Source organism: Falco peregrinus, chromosome 13 (assembly GCF_023634155.1).
Source record: "Falco peregrinus isolate bFalPer1 chromosome 13, bFalPer1.pri, whole genome shotgun sequence".
NCBI lineage: Eukaryota > Metazoa > Chordata > Aves > Falconiformes > Falconidae > Falco > Falco peregrinus.
The window spans coordinates 8,818,728-8,845,273 of NC_073733.1; the positions used below are offsets into that span (position 1 = coordinate 8,818,728).

The 26,546-nt window shown below is 40.1% G+C and overlaps 1 protein-coding gene across 2 annotated transcripts in view; it reads left to right on the forward strand.

Moving 5' to 3' along the window:
* The window catches only part of IL1RAPL2 (interleukin 1 receptor accessory protein like 2), a 393,210-nt gene that overhangs the window by 190,930 nt on the left and 175,734 nt on the right, over positions 1-26,546 (forward strand). For both annotated transcript variants that reach the window (XM_055818354.1, XM_055818355.1), the window contains exons 3-4: positions 7,292-7,565; positions 22,393-22,579. In XM_055818354.1, coding sequence (XP_055674329.1) covers positions 7,292-7,565; positions 22,393-22,579 — 461 coding nt within the window. The remainder of the gene's footprint in view (positions 1-7,291; positions 7,566-22,392; positions 22,580-26,546) is intronic.

Sequence of the window (26,546 nt, forward strand, 5' to 3'; positions counted from 1 at the left end):
CTTGAAGCAAAGAGCACAGCTTTGGAAGGGTCTTCAATTCAGGTCCGTCTGTCTCCAGTATCATCAGACCTGGAAGAAGCAGCAAAGAGTACAATGAGACCAGAGATTTCCTGTCCATCACAGAATGTGTTTCAGAGCTCCCTGTCTCCAGCAAAATCTGACCTGCCAGCTGTGATTTGCTCTTCTCTCCATCAGCAAGCGTTCCCCAAAATCCCCATGATAAGATGTCACCTGAAAAGCTGGCTCTGGCAAATGCTACAGGATTAAATGTCCCTGTCCAGTAACTTCTACTGACACGACTTTAGAATTTTTGTTCTTCAAGTATAATTTCTAAGTCTCAGCCTCATTAATATGCCATCACTCTGGAAGCTGAGAATTTGTTAAGGGTTCAAGCTGTTTTTTCTCTCCCTGGAGAATTTTACAGATTGGTGATCTACTAGTATGTTCTTTCTTTTGCATTTTCAATACAAGACTAAAATGCTTCTAGCTCCCTATAAATATGTAAGTCAGGACAGAGCAGTCCGTTGTTATTTGGACCTCTGGCAGTATACATTCAGTTTCCTTGACCTGAAAGGAAATTATGAGTGGTCAGCTGGAATATTTGACATTTGAGTTGGGTTGTTTAGCTGTGGCTCATAAGAAAATCTGGTCAAAAAAATGAAGCATACACAAGTCTTAAAAACCTTTTAGCCCATCTTATAGAAATTTGAAGCTTTGATCAAAATTTGGAAAAAATTCAGCCAGTGTATAAGGATAAGTAAATGCATTTTTTCTTATTTATGAGCCAGATTTTGAGAAATATTTGCATGTTGCTAAACCTAATGAAGATTTTTTTTGCACTCATCATTAATTGGTTTAGGGATTTTGGAATATTTGCACTTTTATGCGTCTTGAAATTCCCAAACGTTTTCACCAGCAAAGTTCAAGGTTGAATGGTCTGAATCTTGCTAGGAGACATTCAGAAAACAGAGATCACAGTAGAGAAACTGCAAAGTCTGTGAGTGATCCTTTTCTTAGATGAGGTATTTCTACGGCAAAGTAGGCTTGGTTGATCATTGCTGAATCTAGATGTTTCCGTGATAGAAATGAATTATTTAGTTAAAGTTGTTAACAGGGTAGTAGGAGAAACATTGCAAAATTCACCCAGTTTGAATCATGATAAATCGTCAAAGGTGGTTTTCTAAGTGGTCTTCGTCTCTAACAGGTAGATTTTTTTTTTCATTTACTATATGCCTCAGGGGACAACTATTTGATTTTTTTTCCTAAAATGCAGTTTGAAATACGAGTATAGTCAGAGTCAAAAACAAAGTGTTCACTTGACTCAAAGAAAGGTGAAACTGTAACTCACAGAAAAGAATCATCACAGACTCTTTACCTGAACCTCCTTCTGCTTTCCTCCCTGCTTGATGTTTGAGATCGACACCCTTGCTGCTGGAGAAGGGCACCCTCCGCTCCCTTCTGAAGTACTGCCAGCGTAGCCTGCTCCTTCTTCCGTGTAGAACTGGGTAACTTAACTCTCCTGTCAGAGATACCAGGTCAGATGTCTTTCGGTAGAGTGGCTTTTCATTACTTGTTATGACAGTCTGCCTTCGACCACGCAGTTTGGTAGGGCAGCTAAGGTGAGGGAGCTCTACAGGCAAGATGTTACCTTGCTTTGCAGGTGACATCCATGATTCTGAGGAGTGCGCAAAGTGGCAATACACTCTTCTGTCTGAAATGTGTTCTTTGGCCACCGAATGTATCTCTGAACACTGGAGTATTTAAAGAATCACGGGTAGGGGTAGGGGGTGATGCTTGCTGTCAGTTTTTAGGCAGCTCAGCTCCCTGACTTGGCTCGACATGGTGTGAGGAACAGGAAGAGCTCTGGGAGGAGGCAGGGTGGCAGGGGACCACACGCTGGGCTCTGCTCACAGACAGGTCTCATATGGCAGCACTGGGCTGTGCTGAGATGCTGGAAGGGGTCTGCGAACACCATTAGCAGAATTAGCATAGCACAGACAGAAAGCCAGAGATGTGAAACCAGTTATGTGTGGTGAGCCTGATCTAACCCCTGACCCTTTGTGAAGATCACATCCAGCCAAAGCTATTAAAGGCATTACTGCTCAAGTGTAAGCTGTGTTCCCTTTTCTCCAGAATTAAGACTGGACAATACCAAGTTGCCTAAAATTCATGTGCTGTAACTGATTTCACCCCTTTAAGATTTTAAAAATTGGCATTCTTTCTTGGACCTCCTTAATGGAGTGCATCTATTATTGCTTCATGTCTGCAAACCCTGAGCATGATGAATATAAATTCTTAGTCTGCTGTTCTATGGGTAATATAAAAATAAAAATAGAACTCCTGTATCAGAAGAATGGTGTTTTTTGTTTTGGGGTGGGGTTTTTTTGGGGTTTGGTTTTGTTTTGTTTTGTTTTGTCTGACTGTATTTACAGTCACAAGCCTTGCTTGCTTTGTGGAGCAATAGATGTAATACATTAGCTAGTATTTTAATTTTTTATTTGTAGATTATTTCAATTTAAAATGAGATTTTCAGGTAACAAGGCAGGCAAACATGGGTAACAATGCCATGATATAAATTGCTGTAGGTGACAGATCCCTACAAGAATTATTACAGGCAGATTTGCAATGCAAAAAATTATTTATATGACAGCAAGCAGAAAGACAAATTACTCAGAGACTATGTACATGCTCTTCTATAATTGCTCATAAATTATTATGGTTCATGTTAAAATGCATCTAGACTCCCTAGACAACTAGGTTTATTTAAAATAAGAATAATGGGAAATTACCGGGAAATGTTGGGGAAGGAGATGCAGTGCATACTTTGGGTGTTTGCTAACATAAAAGTAGGTTAACTTATTGTCAGCCAACTTAATCTATAATTTGCTTAGTAATTTTGAAACCTTCATTTTTAATTCACCGTCTCCTCAAGTTGCATTAGCTTGGATAAATAACTGGGAAGTGGGGCCCCGCTGTGTTTAAATGCTGCTGTGTTCCCTTGCCCATGGGGGACACATTGGGACTCTCTCCTGCAGCCATGTAGGGCACTTGTGTACCTGAACACTTTTGTGCTCTACAAAAAAGGATTGAGTTTTGTCAATAGGGTCAGAAGTTATTCCAACAGGATGGGGGGGTGACTGACAGATAGATGGGCAAGCCTCTTTCCATAGGAAGCTGGGCTAAAAATGGGACAATATTCTCCATATCCTGTCAATGCTCCAAATTTTACAAAATATTTCAAATCATTGTCTTTATTGAAAGTTTCTAAAGTACACCCACAATAGATAGGATTTAATTTGAATGGGCTTTCAGTCAGGCGCTTATTAAGGATCAGCTGATTATTGGGTAGCAGAGAAAAGATGTATATACATTTATTATATAATAAATGTCTCTCTCTAATGCCATTGTTTTTCTCATCTTACCACCCTGATTATATTACTTATTGAGAGCCAGCCCAACAAAAATGACAGCAAACTTTGTTCTGGATAATGGAGTGCTAAACTCCACCTAAGCAGCTCCAGTCATTTGTAATGACAGCTCGGAGAATACTCCAAATGAATATAACAATGCTCACGCTCCAATGACTGACAGTGCAGCAAGAGGAAAAATTCCAGCTTCCACGTGAGTGCGGGGAGCCTGACCTAGATTTTAGCCTCTGCAGCTTTGTAAGAGAAAACATTCTTGACTGTGTATTTAACAAGGAAAAAAAAAAAAAAAGACCAAGGGGAAAAAGTCGTCTCCTGTCTGATTAGTCTTTCTTCAATAATTAAGATTTAGTCAAGGCGCTCTGTGAGACTTCTCCCCTCTGCAGATGTCATCAACCCTATAATGAACGGTTGCTCCATTCCCTGTGTGCTCTGCTCTCTGTAATTACCACCTCCTGGCATGCTGCGGGGAGCGAGCTGCTGCAGGGGAGCAGCCGGTGCAGGCAGGGGCCATGGGCAGGCAGCCTGCCTGCACCTTCCCCCTCCGCTGCGCTGCTGTGGTGGGGTCAGCTTTGCTGCCGGCTGCTGAAATTCTTCCGTTTGGGTACTGCTAATGGGAAAAAGGTCTTTAGTGTAAATCTCATTTTCTTCTTTTGAGGTGCAGGTGCTGGGCTGGGGTCAGGTCACTGTGTCCGGTGCCTTGCTGGCAATGGCTGTCGGTGCACCAGCCCATCTTGCCCTGCACTGGGGGCAGCTGGAGGTGGCTTTTAGGCACTCTAATGACCTGGTTGTAAATGACCATTCAAATGTATTTCCTCCACTGTGCTTTATATACTCCAGCAGTTGTAGTTTTGAAAATAAAATAGTACAGTAGTGCACGCTAGAAAGGAGAAAAAATTTTCAAATGAAAGTGGAAGATGTGGCAGATCTAATGACAGTGAAGGATGCTCAGTGTTTGTTTGAGCTGTACTTTGAAAAGTTGTTTGGTGTGGATGTGGGAGAAATTCTACTGGAAGCAGAGGCGTTTTCAGCTTCCAAAGCTGGATTTCCATATTGGGTCAGTAAGTAACTCCGTAAGTCTTCCTAATTGTGACTCTGCTCTGTGAAATAAATGAAAAACTGGCACCTTTCTGTTTGACCCACAAGCTTTCCATGTGTGCTTGAATGCCAGTTATTCTTCACTGTGGTTTAACTTTGTTGAACCAGCACAGGTTTGAAAGCATTAGATGACATGACAGGATTAGATTGACAGAATTAGTTAGATCAGCTGAATTAGTTTGGATCTAAATTCCAGTTCTGGGCACCCCTATTCATTTCAGTTTACACTCCTACTTAGACTTTTGTGACTTTGCTAAAGCACAGGAGGAAGGGTGCCTTTGAGAGTACCCGTGTGCCCTGGAGAACGGGGATGAGCCACCTGGAGAGCTCAGCACTGCCTTTCACATCCCTTGCTGAGAAAAGGCGGCTGCGAGCTCTGTGCTGCTCTTTAATTGTAAAATCGCATCAGCCTGAACAGCAGGGCTTAAAAAAAGTACATGGCTTTTGTGAGGAAGCTCTGTATGGAGTACATTGTTACCTGCTTGGCAGCTTACAATGGCAGAACCAGGCTTTAATGTCATAGTGGATTGGATGGGTTTGTAGGACTGGGAGAGTTGGGTTCTGTTCCCAGCTCTGCTGCTAGTTGCTGGTGCCTGTATAACACCATCACAGAAAGAGGTGAATGCAGTGTTTCACGGGGTCCTGGCAAGAGAATGTTTGAGTGACAGTGTCTGGCTTTGGTCAGGATGAAGGATGTTATAAACCTGGAGGGTTTGCACTGAGAACAAATACTTCAGTACCTGATTTTCAAGTAAGGGTTATCCAAACTCGTCCTGTTTTGTGTGGCACTAAGCTATGAGAGGGAGAACACAGAGGAAGAAGTGACGCTGCAGCAGTGAGGAAAAGGAAAGTCAGTAAGTTGCTACTGGCCTTTTATTTTATGTCATTAGCAGTAGCTTCTAAAAGCAAAAAGCAATGCATTTTAAATCATCAGGATGTTTTCAGCAAAATGAGAATGGAAATGAAAATTGAAGTTAACTGAAACTTTGTGTACGTAACTTCAGCTGAATGTTTTTGGTTTTGGGGCTTTTGTTGAAGTAAGAAGTCAGTTGGCACAACCAGCTGCTGCGTTTGCATTGGCCTGGGGGGTGGGTGGCAGGAGCAGGTAGTCTGATCCACACCACGTGGGGTGAGGGTATGGGACGGTTTCCCTTCGCCTGTCAATGCCGTCATGAGAGTAGATACATTAAAAGTATAGTTTTGAGTAATGAGTTTCCCTTCTCTCTTGAGCTATGTTGGTTTGTTTTATAAGTAACGTTTGTTTCACAACAAGATGTTACGTGGAAGTTTATGTATTAGAGATGGATGAAAGCAGTCAGTGTCAACAGGCTTAAAATATGGTTCAGTTGCATGGTTCATGTGGTCACAGTGCAATTAAAGCTGATTTACTATAATGGGAAAATTAAAACCTTCCATTTATCAGGGTTAGTTTTGAAGGATTAAAGAGAAGCCTGAAAAAATGGTAAACATAATTTAAAGTCAGTAAAAAACACTGAAAAAAAAGGACTAGACTGATATTCCACCTTATGTAGAAATTTTGACTCACTACGTTTGTTTAGGAAATAAATAAAAAAAAACACTTAATGAGTGAATACTATTGAAGATGTATATGAGATGAAGAATGTATGAGAATGTGTAACACTTAAGTGTTTGAGAACTGATAGTGTAAATGCAGAAGAGGAACCTTTAACCTTACTTGGTTGAATTTGAGGGAGCTACATCAAGAGTAAAGATGTTCCACTTACATGTAGCTGGATATGATCAATAAATTCTAAAAATTACACATTCAATCAAATCTATTAATTTTAGATAATGTATTTGCCTATTGATGATCTGCCTTTGCAGTGTTTTTCTTTGGTTATAATCTTGGTTGACTTTCAGGCTTCATTTTTTCCAGAAATAAAAAGGATTGTATTAAAAGGTCTCTGATATGTGAGGAAGGAGGTACGTGCTGATATGTGTGAATATTCTAGGATTATACTGTAACTAAGATGATTTAAAATAATGGAAGAAAAAAATGTAGGGAGAGGTAATGTTTTATTATGTCATTATGGCTGACATATCTTCATTTTTAAAGCAGAATATCAGAAAACTGTTTCAAAATTTTTCATTGAACAGAACATCAAAGGATGCCTTTTTGTATTTGTACAATTCCTGTGTTAAGCTTGATTGCATAGGTAGCATGTTGTAGTTGTATCCTGTTGTATATAAAACATATCTCTACAGTTTGAGTAGGCTGTAGGAAAAAAAAAAAAAAAGCAGCTGTGTGGAACTGCCTGGAAAAGAAAATGATAAAAGTCACATCTGTTGTTTATTTTTTATTTTTACATAGCATAATTAGCAGAGGTGGATGGAAAAGTTTTTAAGGATGAGATTTGGATCAGATGCCAATGTACGTTTTCCTCCAACAAGGAATTAAAAAAATTCAAAACTAGTTTATGGGGACAAGTAGGTAATGTTAAAACAAACACTTGGTTTATTTTTTAAAGAATTAGTGTTCTGGGGATTAAAAGAATGATATGCTAAAGAAATGGAGTTGAGCAGGCCTAGTGCGCTCTATTTAGTATCTGCATATTCACATTTACATGTAACTAAAAAAGGTGTATAAACTCCTTTATTTGCCAATAGCTGCTTCAGGTTTTTCACATTGCTATAAAACAAAGGTTATTTTCTTTTAATTAATTGCATTGCATTTCACAAGCTGCCTTTCACTATCTTGAAAAAATATATCTGTATCTAATATTTCTTTATTATTGTTTTGCTTTCAGTTGATGGTTGCATTGACTGGTCAGTGGATCTCAAGACATACATGGCTTTGGCAGGTGAACCAGTCCGAGTGAAATGTGCCCTTTTCTACAGCTATATCAGAACTAATTATAGCATGGCCCAAAGCACAGGTCTTAGGCTTATGTGGTACAAAAACAAAGGAGATTTAGAAGAACCCATTATATTTTCTGAAGTTAGGATGAGCAAGGATGAAGATTCAATATGGTTTCACTCGGTTGAGTTGCAAGACAGTGGTTTCTACACATGTGTTCTAAGGTGGGTATTGTGTTAAAATGTAACTAAGAATGTATAGATTGTCTTGGTTAAAAAAAAAAATGTTTAGATTTAGCTCTCAGGATTGAGATATTCTTCCCATTAATATATACTCATTATTTTTATTCTCATGATTATATATGTCACATAATGCTTTGTCTCAAAATTTGTTTCCCTTGTAATTATAGTTACCTCTTGCAACAGCTGTAATTAAACGTGTGCTTTCACTTTTTTTTAAGTCCAACATTTGCAAATTCTCATTTTGCCATAAACCTTCAAAACTAGATATCTCTTAAATCATAAAGTATGGTTAAGTAATGCTGTTTTCAGATCCTTTGAGTTATTCAAGAGTTAGACACAGTTCAAATTATTCTGATGGGGCTGGCCATGGGGAGTTACAGTTCTGTCTAGTTTTGAAGAAATGTTTATTTTAATATACAGTTATGATTTCTCATAAGTTTAAGCAGACCTTGTTTGGTAAGGCACTGGAATGTATGTCTCAGAATTATTTTGGAACTGTTGGATGAGCCTTAAATTAAGCATGGGCTGCAGCTTGTGATTTCCATCATGTGGATGTTAATGTCAGCTCTATGCCTAAAATGAGAAGATAAAAAAGGAGGACTCTTCAAGAATGAATGAATAAATATTGCTTAAGTGGTTCAGTTTTAAATGAAAAGTTTACAGATGCATTATATGATTTGGTTTTAAACTATTTCGTTTCAGAGAATAAATATTGCTTCATCCTTGTCTGCTGTTCTATGCTGAAATTATACACAAGTTTCGTGAATTTATTATCAAATATTTGCAGCAAAATAACAGCACTGTTCAGAGCCCAGAATTGTCTGTCTCTCCATCTCTGCTAAGTCTTGATTCTGATCCTAAAGAGCGCTATTAAAATCAAAGATTGTGCTGTGGCACGTGGTGGTTTGTACTGGGGACCATCATCCAGTTTAAATACCAGTTGCATTTGCCAAACTCAATATTAGGTCTGTTATTCTTGTATTAGCAGCTCTGTCACAGATTTGGTGTAATGTGAACTTTGTTATTTTGAAATGTTATGGGAAGATAGTGATTTACATGTTTCAAGGGAGCTATACTTTTTTCATAAGAAGTCACTGTTGTGATAATCAGGTTACTAGTTTAATACTCTGGAAATTTTAATCTGCATCCTATGTGAACAATGAAGAACTGATCTTGGATCAAATTCTGGGTCGTATTATTTTTTGCATGAAATTTCAAAACTCTCTGCTCATTAACATGACAAAGTATTGGTAACAAATGGGCAAGTTCTTAAATAATTCATGCATTCTCCTCATTTTCAGATAAAAACTATATGGCATACTTCTTGGAAGGCATTGCACAGCAATAAGATCTTCCTTGTCAGTTATGCAGTTTTCCTGCTTTGGCTAGAACTTTCTTATATAATTACCGATATTTTTGCTTTTTTCAAATTTATGGTGGAGTGCAGAATATTATATATAGTGGTTACACATAAAAGATCATATATCTTACTTTATTGAATTATCTTTTTCTTCCAAAGATTTGGTAATGTATCCTTGTTGTTATTTTTTATGAAATCATAGGTGGCTTAAAATAGCTGAAGAAATAGCAATATTAATTTATTTCAATTTAATTAAAATTGTGCTAGATGTAACCTTCTGAAATATGATCACACTTTTGTGGTAGACTGTCCACACCATTAACTGTGTAATTTCAGCTTTATTAATCCATTTTTTTGGAGGGGGATAAGCAAATTTTTGCGTTTTAGTCATTAACCAGGATCTTCTGCTTTGTGAGAACTAAGAGGTCCCAAATAAGAGCAGAAATTCTAGAATATATTTTTATTTCCTAGAAACATTAACAATTTCTGCTACAAACGTCATCTTTTGTAGACTGAATGGAAACTGGTAGAGAAAACTCAGTGCAGTGGAAATGAAGAGGTGACTGTGTCCGTCAGTGTGCAGCAGTGAGTTTAGGGTTGTGTGCGTAACCGATTGTTTTGGTTTGGTAGCTGAATGAATAAAACTGGGGAGGAAAATGCTTTTGATTCAAGATAAATGTAAAACTTCTGAAGTTTTTCTCAACGAAGTTTTCATTTACCTTCTCTGAGAGAAATTCAAAAGTAATTTCGTTCTGAACTGCGGGCCACTCACCAAGGAGGTGGGAAGCTCTGGTGCAATTCCCTTTGCTGCCCGAAGGATGGAAACCCACATTTGTGTGCCCCAGGGGCTAGGGTGTGCTGCATTCAACCACGTGAAGTCTCTTGCCTTAGAACTGTTGTGTCTGAAACTTGTATTTGTCTATGCAAAAGGCTGCAAGGGAATGAGATGCTTGGGTGCAGGGCTGAGGCTGAGTGGGGACAAGAGGTCCCTGTCTCAGAAGTTTATGGCTTGAAAGGAAGGACACATTCTCAGGATGGGAAGATCTCTGACATAAGGGAATTGAACACCAAGGGTGTTAGCACGTTGTAAGTAAAGGTTGTCACAGGCAATAGTGAGAGCTATGCTAATTCACTCTCCCCCAACTTACCTCTTTTTTTCCAAGTCAAAACAACATGAGAAATAAGAAAACGGTATGGGGAAAAATGGCAACTGCAAATTTCACTAGATTTGCTATTTGTTGAAAAGATTCTTCACAATTCTAAAAAAGACCCCATTTCTCAAGAAGCTGCATTTTCTGGTTGCTTATGGGTGCTTGTAGGACTGAGGCATAAGTATCTTTGAAAAATTGGGAAGAACTTTTCAGAAGCTGCCTGAAAGGGGTGGGTGTGAGCAGGTGAAGGATAGGCTAATATGACAGTTATTTGGAGATGGGTAAAAATTAAATGTGTCAGTGAGTTCTTTCTTGTACAGAGTTGTCATTTCAATAATCATAATGTCTGTTTTATAAATGAACCCGTAATACTGAATACAATTAAGGAATATTAGAGCAGCCTTAATGAAAGAGATTGCTTCTTCAGGCTGAAGAGGTCGGATACCATAATTTAAATATTGTCTCTCCTTTATTAACCAATTAGACATTGTTCCATGGGGGGGGTGGGGTGGTGTGTATAATAGGAAGAAATTATTGTTGCGTTTAAACTTACTTCTCTCTTCTCACAATACATTGCACTGACATTCGGATGCAAAAGGAACTGTGGTTTTTCTTCTCCTGTGTTAAGCATGGCTGTAACATATTAAGGGGTGCTGATTCTGCAGGGACTTAAAAAAAAACACAGAACTGAGCTGTGTCATCTAATCCATATGAATTCCATGGATTTGCTTTGTTCTTAGATGCCTTTTCTGTGCCAAATCAGGGATATTACTACAGCAAGATCCAGTGACAACCAAAAGGGGTCCTGACTAATGGATAGATGTATGTTTCTTTACAATTCCCAGATAAATGCTGGGACACGTGTATTGTGACTTCACCACCCAGTATGGAAATGCTGTGTTCTGGAGGTCTGTATGTGCTGCAGGCCCTGGATATGCCATTAATCTTCCAGCACCCACCAGTGCTACTTTCAGATCAAGCTGTCAGCATTTCTGTTACAGAGGTTTGATGTTCTGGGATTTTTGCATCAGCACGCTGGATTGAAGCATCTTCACTGAAGGATTCAGAGATGAGAACATCAAAGCCAAACATGGAAATGAAAACAGATCTAAATGCATAGGGTGGCCCTAAAGTTCTGCTTACATAAGACAGTCATTGGCCATATCATGCACTGCTTTTGCTCTCTGAACAAATACATTTGTTTTTCTGTGTTAAAAGCCTCTGTTTTTTGAAGAGGGAACAAGAACTGGGCTTACTTGGATGTTTTTAACCTGGTAAAAGAAGAGAAGATGAGCTAGGGAAAAAAAAAAACCTCAGCAAAGATTAAAGGTCTTTTCCAACCTAAATGATTCTATGATTCTAAGCTTAGCTGCACCTTTGCCCTCAGCAAGGGACCACTCCTGAAGCCCTTTCCTCAGACTGGGCCCAGCTTTGACATAAACTGAAGAAGTACTGAATAAATGCTTTATAAGCAAGATCAGTAAGAGCAAAACATTAGTGCGTTTTTGCTGTTAATTAACTGTTGGTGAAATAAAATGACTCAATTTCCATAATGTGAATCAGGAGGGTAGACAGTCTGGGCCTTGAGGGGGTGCAGGGAAAGCAGGAGTGGAGGTTTGTTGTTGCCAGACTGGGTGACGGAGCCAAACCTCAGATTTTGTACAGGATGCAGAATAACAAAGGAATAAAGGCTTTGAATGCCTATGAGGCAATAAACCTGCAGATCTTTAATACCAGCATTTGATGCCAGAGGACTGCTAACAAATCAAGTTAGGAAATCTGCGTATCCTTTTTCCCTTACTTTGTCCCTATCTGCACAGTTCTTAATGGAGAGTAGCATTGCTATGGACATGCACAGAGGAATCAAGCCTTTGCCGAGCCACTGGTGAAATATTGAGATATTACTTTCTAAGCAGTAATAAAATAGACCGATAATAGATTTTTAAGCCTTCCAGCTTCTGAATTTCTGTGGAGCGCATGACCAGCAAATCAAAATCAGATTTAGACAGCCTGGAGGGGCTGCCAGTAAAACTTAATTTGCAGCATAACCTTTCTGCTCTCACTTCAGTGGGTCTGAGGCAGAGCTGAGGAACTTGTTTCAAATGCCTGCAACCCGGACTGCGGTATGCACTCATCATCCCAGGAAAAGTTGCACCACTTTTCTGTGCCCTGAAAGTCTGGCTTTGAAGTGAAAGGAAAGAAGAGGGTTTTTTCAGGTCCAAACAGAGGCCAAATAGGAAAACTGGACTAAACTGTGACACAAAAATGTGCAGGGGTAAGGCCACTTTCTCTGCAGGCATCTCTCATGTTTCTTACAATATGTGTTTTAATACAGTCATTCATTCTGTTGGTGGCAATATCTTCTCATTACAGAATGTTTCATTTTCAGGTGTTTTGGCTTTATTCAGTGCTCAGCTGCTCATGACAAAGGTGATTTTGTATCTCAAATCCCTCTGAATACAGTGTTGTAATTCCATTTTAGTCATGGGATACCTCCTTCCATATGCTTCACTGGCAAGTGCTTTCTTTTCCCATAGACTTACTCTGAAAAGATCCAAAGATGATACTTTCTAGTGGGCCAGTGTCTTTGATCATAAGATGTCCAAGAGGAGCACATCTAAGTAGCTGATGGATTAGGTTATCTCATAGTTACCTCTCAGACTTGCACACTGGCATGTGATCGCCTTTCGTGGCTGTACTGTCCCAGGCATGTCTGTAGAAGCCAGCTGAATTTCACATTTGGAGCAAGTGCATGGATTCAGCATGGCATATGCTTCCCAAGCTCTGTATGACACTAACATTAAATGTCATGCATTAAAAGTGTGTGACATTTCCCACATCAGAAATGACTGGTTCTGTATAAACAAAATCTCTGTGATATATAGTGTTCAATACTTAAATACACTGTTAGAGCAGATACAATATAAAGTCAGTATGATTCATGATAAAATAAAATTTAACTTACTGAGGTTTTGGCGTTATCAAAATGCAAGAGAAAGTGGAATCAGAATGCTTCTACTTTTCTATCTGAAATTGTGTAAAAACTCATGATGCTCCTGCAAATAATTTTGATGACATTGTCTTTATCGAGAGAAATCAGTTCTATCTGTTCTTTTGAACACTTACACTTGCAGAAGAACAAAGATTTGTTTCCTTTCCCTGGTGATATGTATATTTCTGCTCACTCACCACCCTCTAAAGCTTTAAAGAGGAAATATCCATCCCCTGTCTTTCTGAAAGCCAGTGTTTACTGTTGGTGAGAAGCTGCAGGAACCATCAGGGCTTCGAGCAGAAATGCTGTGCTGCTCTGTGGCTGGAGAGCATCCAGCGACTCCCCTGTTGCAGCAGCACGCACAAGAATGAGAACATTGTGTATCCTTCAGTTTTCCTAATAGTAAAATCCCAGACCTTTAAATGACTGGCATTACTTTCTAGCCCCTACAGCCAGTCATAGCGAAAGCTCCATGTGCTGCTGTGCCTCAGTAACTTTTTAGCTCACTGTCACTGGTTGCTTGTGAAAGAGGTGCCTTCCCCGGTGGGCTTCAAACCTTGTGTGGTGGAGAGAAAGGCTACAAAGTGGAGTGACAGCTTCTGCATGCAGGAGACCTACAGCTGAGATGCTGTTCAGGCCTCCTTCCCCATCTCCTCTCCAACGTGTCAGGAAGTTTTCATTTCCCTTCGGTTCCCCACTTAACAATAGAGGAGAATGTGCTCACCCAGGTACCATCCTGTGGAAACCCGCATCAAGCCAGCTGTAACTGTACCATGTCATTGTCAGTAGGCAATGTTCTACGTGTCCTGTGAGTGGACAGACAAATGGGTTTCCTCAGAAAATCCATCATGCCTGAAGTACAAGGTGACAGAACCAGAGGGAGTTAAACTGGTATTTGATAAGTGATCCTGGAGGTTGATTTCTTCTTTTCTGGCAAGCACTTTAAGGGAAGACACAGCCAAGAGGACTCAGCTGCAGAACCCAAACAGCTCTCATTGCAAATCAGCATAAGGACATTCACTTCAGGATTCTTCATGATAGCCTTCCTTGTAATACCCTATGAGATGGTAACTATCCACTGTTTTACATGCTCACTTGCCCACATACAAACTGGGAGGGGCTTGCCTTTCCTCATTGCATCTGCATGAAGAAGGATGTGCTCCACAGGTTTTATTCCCCAAGGCAGTAATATTGGTGAGGTTTAGCAATGCAGACAAGTCTGATGGGTGTCCTGAATGCAACTTTCGTTTTGCATGCTGTCTAATAAAAAGTGTAGAGGAGTAGATACACTAATTCACATACTGTGTGGGTAGGAAGAAATAAAGGAGAAAGCGTTCAGTGCTTTCAGAAGGAGGGTATTGCAAATACAAGATTATTGGAAGGTGATTTCTTAATACTTTCTAGGGAGCAGTTGTCCCTGTGCCTCAGATTTATGTCATTTGTAATGGACTTTTCAGTAAGACAATATAATTTAACAGTAATATCCAGAGTTCTAATAGAAAATCATTAGCAAATGAATGAAAAGGGCTTAGTCATTTGCAGTAGCAAACTTTAGGGCAACTTGCTACTTTGTAATTCTTAAGGGCAAGGAATAAATTTTCCCTGTGAGCAAACCCAGCCAATTACAGGACTACTACTGGCACAGGATGTGCTGAAGCTGGGAGACCAGATAGTTCATGAACTTAGGTGTGATACACTGAGATAACTTGGTGTTCTTTCAGTTTCTGCATTTCTTCTGCGTTCTGCGTTATATTTTCATATGTTCACTTCTAATAACCAACATTTTTGAAGACTTAAAAACAAACAACCCACAAACCCAAGGAACACTGGTGACCTGCATGATTCAACTTAAATGCTTGGAGATTTTCTCTCTGTGCCTGAGTAGTCCCTGTTGGAATGACTGGTGATTTGTTTGTTTTTCAGTTGCTTCTGTCATGATGCAGAGGTCAGCTGGACCAGTGCATGTGTGTGTGAAGGCAACCAGAAAAGAAATAGCTTCTGACCCTTCACCATGTGCAAATCAGGCTCCCTGTCACTTACTATTCTCAGAGGGACTTAAGAAACATGATACTGAGATTATCCCTGAATTTTCAAATCATGGCCTTGCTGTTACGGGCTGTATCAGTGACCGTACTAGGCACATCCTGACATTTTTGTGTCACATTTTCCACTTCCTAAGGATGGTAGGTGAAGTCCAACTTTAAATTAAACTTAATCTAAGCTTTGGTGAGGGATACCCAACTGTGAGAAACTACCCAACTGCCAGATCCAAACATCTTTTCTTTCTCTGTCCCAGTATCCAGGAAGCCTGAAAATTCCCTAAATAGGCCTAAACTCACAGCAGAGAGTACAGGTCTTGCTTTTAAGTGCCTCTGGTGAGAACTATATTCCTGATTAACTTGAGGAGACATCCCTCAATATCTGTTTTTCAAGCTGTCATCAATGTGAGCCTTTCAAAACTGCCTTTCAGTGACTTTGCTCAGAAGTTGTTTCTTTTGAACAGGGATGGTATAGCCTTTCATCATTGTAAAACATGGGCCTCTGGGACATGTAGTTTGTTTTAGTCAAGCTCAAATTGTTGTCTTGTTTCCAGTGAGTCTTGTGTAGTGATTGAACCTTAGCAGAAAAAAAGTACAGAAAGAATAAAAATTCTCAGAGTGATGTAAGGTTAGCTCAGCACAAATACTTTTTCTGCTTGAAGGGAATGGGGACTTGAATGGTACCTTGGTCTGGATTCACAATGCAGTTGTCTGTTGGAGGATCAAAGGAAGCAGAGCTAATGCAAGCATATTAGATTTGTAACGTCGTACTGTTTTAGCACTTCGTTTTCTGGTATCATATTTCCATGATGTTGTTTTCTTCTACTAGTAGATCTTGAAAACCACTCAGACATTAACGGAGAAGTAACATGTAGTTAGAATTTCTCCTTATCATGCATAGGAATCGGTATTAGAATTGCAATTATAACAGCAACAAGCAAGGAAAATACAAGGCAGGAATGTTTGAAGTTGTGCCAAGGGCAGGTACCACACACACAAGCCATGGAATCGCTGCACCTCTTGGCCTGTGGTTCAGGGACCAACTACAGCAGTGCCAGCCATCTGTTGAATTATTCCTCTTCAGGCATTGCTCTCTCGCTTGACAAATCGATAAAAAAAAAATATCCAAAAACTTTGAACGATCTCTGTTGTAACTTCTGAGTGTGATCCTCATCATAAATGGGAAACTGATCTTTTCCAGACGATGACGCCAAACATGTAGCAGTGGTAGTCACCGAGATGTAAGTTAGTACTTGAATGAAACCTTGGAAGAGTAAGTAATCACGGAATGGTCAGGGTTAGAAGGGATCTCTGGAGGTCATTTAATCCAACCCACTCTTAAAGCAGGTTCACCTAGAGCAGGTGAATAATACATTTGTTTTTAGGAAAGCTGTTACATTTGTGTAATATAAAAAAAAAAAACATAATGGTAAGTAATAAATCATTTTTCTTTAACTAGATCACCAGACCATGATCTTATTGATCTGAGCGAAACAAACTCAGATACCAATGAAACGGCCTGGTAACCATTCTGTGAAGTTCAAAATTTAGACAGGAATAAATCTATAAAATTCTCGTGAAGAGAGGGGAAAACAATCAAATGCTCAATTAAGTCTGAAAGAGGATAACATAGCACATTTTTATAGCAGCTGGCAGTGACTCTGGTAGTGCATTAATTGCTGTGGACCTTCAGATGGACAAAGACGGTTGGTGGTGTAGTTATTGCTGTTACTGCTTTAACTCAGAACAAGCAAAGGTGAATGTAAGGGTTGACCTATACAGTTGGGCAATCAGTATTTCAGTGAGGCAATAAAAATGTCATTAAAACAGCCAGAGTGTTTAGGTGTGTTGGCAGAGATCTAAGTCTGAGTTGGGCTGTTCCCTGAGCACTGCTTTGATAAATACACTTCTCAGCTCTTGGATCTACCAACACAGTCTCAGTTCTGAGATCAAAGTCTTAGAATGTAATAAAAACCCCAACACTTAATGAAAAATGAGCCTGCAAGAGAAAAATAAATAAGAAAAAGTGCAAATCCTCTTGTATAAATATGCAATTCAAATTTAGGGATTTTTTTAAATCTAGTAGATATAAAATACCCAACCATTTTGCTGCCTCCTTCCTCTGTATAAGAAAATCAGTAAATGGAGGAGGAAGGTTCTATGCATACTGGAGACAAGATTGTTTTACTTGACTCTTAACAAACCACCCTCACATAGCAAGAACACAAATGCCAAGTAAGTTTTTTCCAAAGTTGTGAATATTTCCTCTAATTTGAATTCATCCTTAGGGCTGATGAATTGTCTTGAATCCAAAACAAGATGAAAAATAATTTAACAATTGACACTTCAATTTCAAACATCCCTCTTATCCGTTTCTTTATATCCTCCCTTTTTCCCTCTGGTCCTTGCTTCGAAGTCAAGCCAAACTCATAATTTTTCTTGCTTTTGTTTTGAGACCTGTTAAACTCCCTTGGTTTTCCCTGTGGTTTTCTATTGGACTCGAAGCTGGCTTCAGTTTGTGGTTCAGAGCAAGTTCCAGGTGGCCTGGGGTTTACAGATGACTTGCCACCAGAACAAAGGAAAGTGCTTTGTGAACTCTGGCAAAGCTAAACCCTTCTTCACATTTCCAGTCGAGAGAGTAGGCCCACTGTATAACTAGTCCCTTGAAATAGGGAATTACAAATCTTAGTTTAAGTGTGAAAATATAAGACTTCTTTCTTTCTTTGTACTACGAAGCGATTCTTTTCTTCCCTCTTCCTGCTCCCCATATGACCACTGCTACCTCCTGTAGAAATGGAATCTACTGGAAATCAGCTGCCTCGAAAAATAAATGGTTTGGAAACCTTTCAGAAAAGACAAATTATTAAAAGACTCACTTTCAGACTCGTAAGCTTATTTCCCTTATATGTGGAAAGTGGGCTGTCTGCAGTCTGCCAGGTTCATTTGGTCCCAATATTCTCTGCTTATACACAGCTCTTCTTACCTGGCCTTGCAGTACTGAGATCACCACTGGAAGCCCTCCAGCATCTTCCTCCTGGAAGATGATTCCCTTTAGCCACCAATTCTGACAGCAAAACCCAGGTTACCAGCTTTGCTGTTGTTATCTACTGTTCTTCTTGTGTTCCACCCTTCCTCATTAAATGTGGTCATATAACCTTTCCTGCCAGTCTGCAAACTGCTGGGAGTACTGACCTGCCCCACCAAACTCCATGACCATGTACTGAAAACAAAGGTAGATCCTCCTTTTTATAATTCATAGGCCATCTGATTAGCTTTTAAAAGAAGAAAAGTAATGAATGAAGGATTCATGGTAGTCAGTCTCCACACCTTTACAAAAACCCTAAAAAATCAAAAAAGACCCTTACGCTACATAGTTTAAATGCAGCTCATCAAGGAGAACCCTTGTGGACACAGAGGTCCTGAAAACAATTGTAAGGAAAGAACTGGATCCTTGCCAGACTGCAGCAATATGGGCTTCCTGAGGGACCTCTGTAGGTGAGTTCCCATCAACTCAATGACCTGTGTGGTGGCCAGCACCATAATATTCCTGTCTGTTCACCCAGGTGGTAAAAACAGCGCTGTCGTGACCATCGTTTGCTTTGTGACCCACTTCCTGAGTTCTCCCTTGAGCTGTCACCTTCTAGAGAGCCCCATTATGTGCCAGGCCCCACAAGGGAGGAAAGACAGCGTGTTCTCTTGTACCAGTGAAACAAGAGCATGGTCTTCTGGAAATTCCATTTCAAATTACAAGGGCGTTTTATGTGTAGGAAAATTAACAGGTTCATTTACTAATTCCCGCATAGTATGAACATGGTCAATTCCATGTCAATACTCTGGTTAAAACAAAGGGAATGTATCTTCTTAGGAAGTTCTGTCTCATAGCATCTGAGCTCACAGAAAAATGGTAGCCATGGGAGTCTCCAAGAAAAAGTCAGTACAGATCCATCAGCAGCTCAGAGGACTGAGCGATGAAATCCATTCCCACAGGGGCACAGCTTGCCTAGCACACGGAGGAATGGCTCACGCCTTGTACAAACTTCGGCTCGCAGTCTTCTGCCTCAAACCTGAGAAAAACAGTGAGGCTGATCAAACTGCTGTTTCCTTTTGCACATGCCTGAAATAGAATTGTTATTCCAAACTGACTACACTAAGAGAAGGCTGCTGCTTCATTCATGGGCATTCCTGCAGAAGTTGCCCTTTTCTGAATTACCAGCAGTAGCACTAACGTGAATGGCTGGTGAAGAAGCATTCATGAAGCTTTCAAGTCTCTTGCTGTTGGCTTAGTGAGGGCTTTCTTCATCATGAGCCTGAATAGATTTATTGTCTTGGTCATGGAGTGTGAACAAAAGTGATAGTGCTCACCAGGCACTTAGTTTTCTGAATTCTATCTACTCAATTCTAATTGTAACTAATGAAAAGAATACTACATTTTTAGGTCGTGGTTCCAGGAAGCATTTTAAATAGAAGTAGCCTCCAGCGCTGTTCAAAATACAGTCTAAATAATGCAAGATTGTTAGCAGAAAATACAGCACTATTAAATAACGCCAAGTAATGGACAACTGTTCAAAGTCACTGTTCCTGATTAGCCTGGATCATTGTTACTGAGCACATGTGACCTTATTTGCACTCAGTAATACTTGTAGTCATTCAGGAAAGTTAAACAATCATTACTGATTAATTACTATGGATTATACTGAGTGTTTGTGTCCATATTTTGTGGCTTTTCCGTGCTGTATTAGGAGCACTGAAACTTCCCAAATATTTTCTGTTTTCTTCCTACAAAAAAGGTAATCCTTTTCAAAAGCAAGTAGTTTGGGAGAAAGTTGACTTATGTTCCTTAAATCATGTAAGAATTTTTGGTGAGCTCACCCAAAATTATGCATTTTTTTCAGTCCAGAGAATTTTTGTTTCATATAAAATAAGATGTTTTGTGCAGGTTTTGAGGATGAGACTTTTTTATAACCTCTGAACTGAAAAACATCATGGCAGTGTGCAAAGTGAGCCTTTCCACTCTGCGGTAAGGGATGGAGAAAATGCCCACCAATTTTATTACATAAAGGTACAGGTGGCATTTTGAAAAGAAGGGATTAGGGAGGGGGAAGTCTGTGGTTCGACTGAATGTGTAACACTAATGATGCTGAAAATGGGACGATTCTGAAGATTGCGTGTTGACTTGCCTTGCAAATATTTCTTTATGTAAATGCCTGCTCATGGCACACCTTCGACGAACAGCCATTTGCACAGAGTTTTGTCAGTGCTTGTTTAGCATGAAGCTTGTTTAGGATGAAGTGTCCCTGCAGACCTTTTTATTTCCTCCCTAACTGCAGGCTCACTTGGCAGAGTGGCATGTTGAAACATTGAGTAAGAAAAGATTCATTATGGAATCCGTTGAATTTTTTAGCTTTTTTATTTTAAATTAGAAGCATTGGCGTGAGTCTAATTGGAGGCAATAAGCAGCCAGTAGTGTTAGTGTCAGGGTTTGGCTGATGGGTCACTTTCCAGGTGCATAGGGTGTTTTTTGTGCCCCATGCCACCCTCTTGCTTCCCTTACTGCCAGGGGAGCGGTGGCAGGGTGGCAATGTCTCCCGCAAGAGCTCCCTACAGCTCCCTTTGATGGGAGCAACCAGCCGGCACGGCAGTGTTACCTGAGGCAATCTTTGGTTGTGGCGCAGTCAATTAAAACGACAAAATGATGCACAACAGGAGGAAGAGCCCCATTATGTTGCCACCTGCGCTGCGCAAAGGGCAGAAGCTGGCACTTAGGGTTGCAATGACCCTGTGTGAAGTGTGAGCGCCTCACAGGAATGCCATGGCAGGCACCAGTTTGGGGTTTTTTTTTTTTGCCTTTTTTTTTTTTTTTTTTTAGCGTATGCCTGATAGCTCTGAGGTATAAGTCCAAGGGAATTTAATTTAATCCTGTTTGCACAATTGCAAGGCACAGGAGCTGGGCTGGTTATGTCTATTCTACGCTGATATTGAGAGAAACTAGGTGTAGCTCGCAATCCGCTTGCCGGGATTTGCCTCTGTCAAGGCTTTTTGGTGCTAGAACAGCCAACGGTTTGAATTGCTAAGGAATTACATTTTCCAAGATTTTTAAGGCCAAAATATATCTGTGCAACTACCAGTCTGACCTCTTGTGTGTGTGGGGGGTCGCCAGGCCCCTCTGAGGGGAGCAGAGGGGCTGCCCCATGCCAGGCACGGCCAGTGCCGGCCGGTTCCAGCCGGTTCCAGCGGCCCCAGCTCAGGGCACAGCCAAGCCCCACCGGGCTGGCGGTGCCTCGGGGAAGTGCTGAGGGGAAACCTGTGAGGAACAACCGGGCTGGGGAGCGGGGACCCCCCTGCCGCCATGGGGGGACCCTGGGGAGCTGGGTCCCCTGACAGCAGCTGCAGCCTTGGGGGGCCCATGTGTGAGGTGGTGACAGGCAGGAGCCGCTACTGGCTGACCACAGCCCCTCATTCCCCACCCCCTGCACCAGCTGGGGAGGGAGAGGCAGAGGAGTCAAAAAAGGAGGTGAGAGTAACGTGTTTTAGCTTTTTTTGCCTTTCTCACCATCCCAGACTATTTTAATTTTCAATTAATCAAAATAATTTTTTCCAAGTCAAGTCTGTTTTGCTTGTGACTAATTGGCAGGTGATCTCCTTGTCTTTAGCTTGACCCACCAGCTTTTTCATCTTATTTTCTCCTTCCCATCCTGTTGAGTGGGAGTGAGAGAGCAGCTGGGTGGGCGGCTGGCAGCCGGTCCGGGTCAACCCACCACAATATCACATGCTGTAGATTTTTAAATAGCAGTTCAGTCAGGGGGAGGAATTCTTCATGCATGATGTGCTTTAACATCCAGCACATAACCCTTCTTCTCAAATGTATAGCGCTGCATACTGGAGTGATACCTTCTGAAGGTGGGAAAGAAAGAGGGAGACGGGGAGCACGTGTGACACGCAGAGGAAACGGGACAGTATATCCTGACCAACATTTGAGATGCCAACAGATTCCTGTGTTCGTAGACTTGCAAGCTCAAAAAAGCTGCTGTGCTGGGTCAGATCACTTGTCAACAAAATTTCTACAAGGTTCTTCATAGTAAATCAGAAACAAGCCTTTACTTTTTCTAGTAATTCCTCTATGTTGGAAATACACACACAGCGTGACAGTCACTATTTGGATGTGTTGCTGAGGTGTTTGTGAAGATAAGAGCCTAACAAACTTACAGTGCTGAAACAAACATGGTGAAAAGGAGGTAGGATAAATGAAAATATCTTTCTGTCCCTGCAGAAACTCAACATATTGCATGAAGGTGTCCATGTCCTTGACGGTAGCTGAGAATGAATCTGGTCTGTGCTACAACAGCAAGATCAGATATCTGGAAAAATCAGAAGTCAGTAAGAGAAAGACAATCTTCTGTCCTGATATTGAGGATTACAAAACAGCCAGTCAAGAGCCGGATGTGGTGTGGTACAAGGTAACTATTGCTGTCTTATCACTGTTGTGCTGAAACTATACAAAACTTCCACTGTTTTGAGTGTGAGGCTTAGAGATGGGGTTTTCTGAGCCTGCAGTGGTTTGTGGCTGGTCTGGAGGATGCTCTCCCAGTATTAGAAAAGTACTACTGAAGTGCTGGCAAAACTACCCAGTATAGTCATTATCCGACAGAAATCAGCATTAATGAGGATGTTCTGTGCAAGGGATCGCATGACTTCTCTAACAGCAGTACGTTCCCAAGCCACTGTGCCTCTGTACCAGTCTCTACCTTGGTGGGATGTCTCCCTACCTGATACTGTAGTAGAAACAAAGGGAGGCAACCTACAATGGAACCAGAGGTGTACCAGCACCGCCAGCTTCAGCAGTGCTTTCCAATGACTTTTTATTAAGTCTGTTGGGTAATTTCACCAAGACTTGCTCATTTTTACCAAAGTCTGCTGGACAATTTCACAGAGATGCATTTACTTTTGCTGACGTTCATTGAATGATTTTACTGAGGTCTGTTGATTTTAACTGAGGTCTGTTAGATACTTCTACTGCTTGGCAGGGAACTTGACTGGCTGTACCTTCTCCAGTGCTGGTCAGGTATCACACACCACTTTCAGCAGCAGTTGTATTGGTGTTGCATTTCTATAGATCCTCAAGAAAACAAGATAATGACTAAAATGTGGTTTTTTAGGCAGACATCAGGTACCAAGACCATAGCAAAGTCTGGTAAATTTTACCTGTTGTCTGGACTTGGACCAAACTGATATTTGAAAAGCCCTTGGATATGAGTTGCTGCAAGAAACAGTGGAGAAGAATGAAAGGCTGAGAATCAGAGGGAAGAAGAGATAGCTGGGCACGAAGAAGAGCTCAGTGGGGTCCATGGAAAATAGAGTTTGGATTGTAGGGATAAAGGCAGAATGAGTTTAGGACAAACTTGGTTCAGGTAATTAAGACAGAAACATACAATCTAGTTAAATCCTGAATTTTGCATGCTTCATTTCCAACCTTAATAAAATTCTTTAAAGATAGTTATTTTGTGTGAAATAAGTAATATGTGCAGAGCTGCAGATTTTTTTCCTCCTTAGCAGGTTGCATCAGAAAAGAGCAATTATAAAAGTTGCCATCTATTTCTATTTTTTACAGAAGTCTCACACGTTCTTTCTTATAGTAACAAAATGTGTGCCATAACCCACTGTTGGTATTAAACAAAGTTTCTCCTTCAGCCATTAAAGCTGTTTCTCTCAGCATATGAGTGGTTATCTTCAGTGCTGTTCATATATAAAATAGATGTATTCAGTTAAGTCTGAAATCTTGGAGAAAAGAGGGTACCATAGAGAAGCTGTTTCTTGCCCTATCGATGTAGGTATTACTGAACAACAGATCACTGAAGATCTCATTTTTTTTTTGCAAGAACAGACTGCAAAAATAGTCTGGCAGGAATAATCTTCAGCTGTCATGGAACAGAAATCAATCTAAGGAAGATGAATGTGCAACCCCACATCAATGATGCTTTGTGCTGACCAAGAAAGGGAACAGAAGTGTCTTTGTTCCATGTACCCCCATGTGTTATCTGGGTTGTACACACAGGTTGGGTGACACCAGGCTGGAGTGTGACAGCTGACTGACAAGTCATCAGCATGGTGAAATTGAACAGAATTGATGTGGTTGGATGGTAACAGTGAGACAATCGAAGTTGACAACCTTTAGTCTGGCTTGATAGTGAAGAAACATTATCAGTATAACCTACAACATATACCTCCTTATCCATAAGTAACAATAAGGTGCTATCAGTTCAGTTCTTAGACAACACCTGTGTTATCTGCACCAAGTTAGGAAGCTCAGTAATGTGAAATGTCAATATTAACGTTATGCAGAAGGTATATATGTCAGGATATCACTTGAAACTTATTCCTGAAACAGGGTTTTGGAAAAATATTCTAGAGGATATTATGGTACTAACTGTTAATGGAAATCTGCCTATGCAAAAGAGCCTAAGTCCAGTTTCTAGAAAATGTATAATTGCTTGGATTTCAAAACAATATGATGAGTACTGGGGTAATCCTAGAAACCTCAGTCTGGGACTTAAGATAATGCTGTGTGGGGCAATGTATGTAACAAAAAGCAGGTCCATTCTCCCAAAGAACAGTGTAAAGTGGTATTCCACTTTAGGATCTGACCCTCGCTTTCTGAAGAAGGCATCTGTTTCGGTAATAGCACACTGGATCCTCAAGTTTTTCCCTGCTGCTTTTGTGGCTGAGTTTGATGTGTACATGAAGTTGTAATCAGCCATCTTCTCGTGCAAATCTGTTCCAGAGGCACTGGGGGCAATTCCTTTTCATTATGGTGAAATATTTAGAGAAGATTTTCATTCAGGGGGACAGAATAAGTTGTACAAAATAGAAAAATAGTTAAATAAATGTGAGGGAGTCCTGGAGGGTCCTTTTTTATACCTTTGACTGGAAAGAGAAATCCTTGTGTTTACTAGAACCTGCCAGTTCACTGGTAGTTGGAGAGTTTGGACTTAAGACCGATGAAATACCATCAGATGGGACAGGAACGGTGGAAGCCCACCCTGTGTAGGATGTGCCCTGCCTTCCAAAAGGCTTCTCTATGTGTAGGGATTAATGAATCTGAGGCAATAATTGCATCAGTTTACAGGGAGTTAACTGTAATTTAAACATGCTCTTAAAACAATTATGCCTGAATAGATTTCCACATGCATGCCCAATAAGTAATAAAACATTTGCTGTGAGGATTTGTTTTAACAGTAGTATGAACTTCACTTCTGGGTAAAATTACACTGCATGAAATACTTATTTTTGAAGATTTCCACAACTAAATGCCAGTGATGTACACACAGCTCTGTTACACATGTTTTGACAAGAAGTATAAGGATTTTTTTAAAATAAATGTACGTGTCAAGGCATGATTGAATGAACGGGATTTAAGAGTAAGAACGGTTTCATGAAAAATCAACTGGCAGAGGAAAAAGGTATATTACGTCTAGAACGCTGAGTCTTAATCCATTTCCACCATCTCTTTTCTAATACAGGGTTGAAGGAAGGGTTGTGAAAACAATCAAAGTGTCAGGTGGTTGTTATCTACCCCACAAAAACCAGAATTGTTGAGGTGCTGCCACTTAAATTTTAAAGACGAGAAATAGAAGCTTAATAGTGCACAAATAATTACTGAGGGAAAAAAACCCCAAACGTTTATGAGGCCTAAGGAGAATGAATAGGCTAGAAGAAGAAACTTGCAGATTCTTCTAGCAGGTAAACATGGTGCAAAAGCAGAAAAGAGCAATTAATTGATTAAAATAGCAACAGTCATACAATTGACCATTTACCTTTTTAGAGAAATTAGCAGACCTCTGACAGTAAAATCTAGATTTTTTTCACAATATGAAAACTAGTTTGATTTTTTTTTTATTGGTTTGTTTCTTGGCCATTTTTGTTGCTTAAGATACAAATTGTTATGATATTCCAGCATCTCCCTTCTTTTGCTTTCAATTTTCCATGTTGAATTGGTCTGCGAAAACCAGGCAGAATAAAACAAGCATTTGCAACATATGTTTAGAAAGCTTGCATAGTCAGTAGAAGAAAAATTAATTGGCTAAGATGTGCAAAAGAAAAGCTTATAAATCATTCTTAATATGAAGTGTTTTAAATAGATAGAAAAAGAAACAATTAGGAAATTAGTGGTACAATTCCAACAGAACAATTCCTCTCTGTAAACCATATTATATATACAATAAACTACATAAACCACAAACAATATTTGTGCTAAATCATTAATCTCTATAGTAGTAAAGGTGTCACCCTTCTTATTACAATCACGTAATACATGAAAACATAAAAAGAATATGAAAATATATGTTTGACCTCTTTGTTCCCATACTGTAAAAAATTAAATAGACAATATTAAACTGGTAACATACAATAGAGTCTTTCAGTGCTACA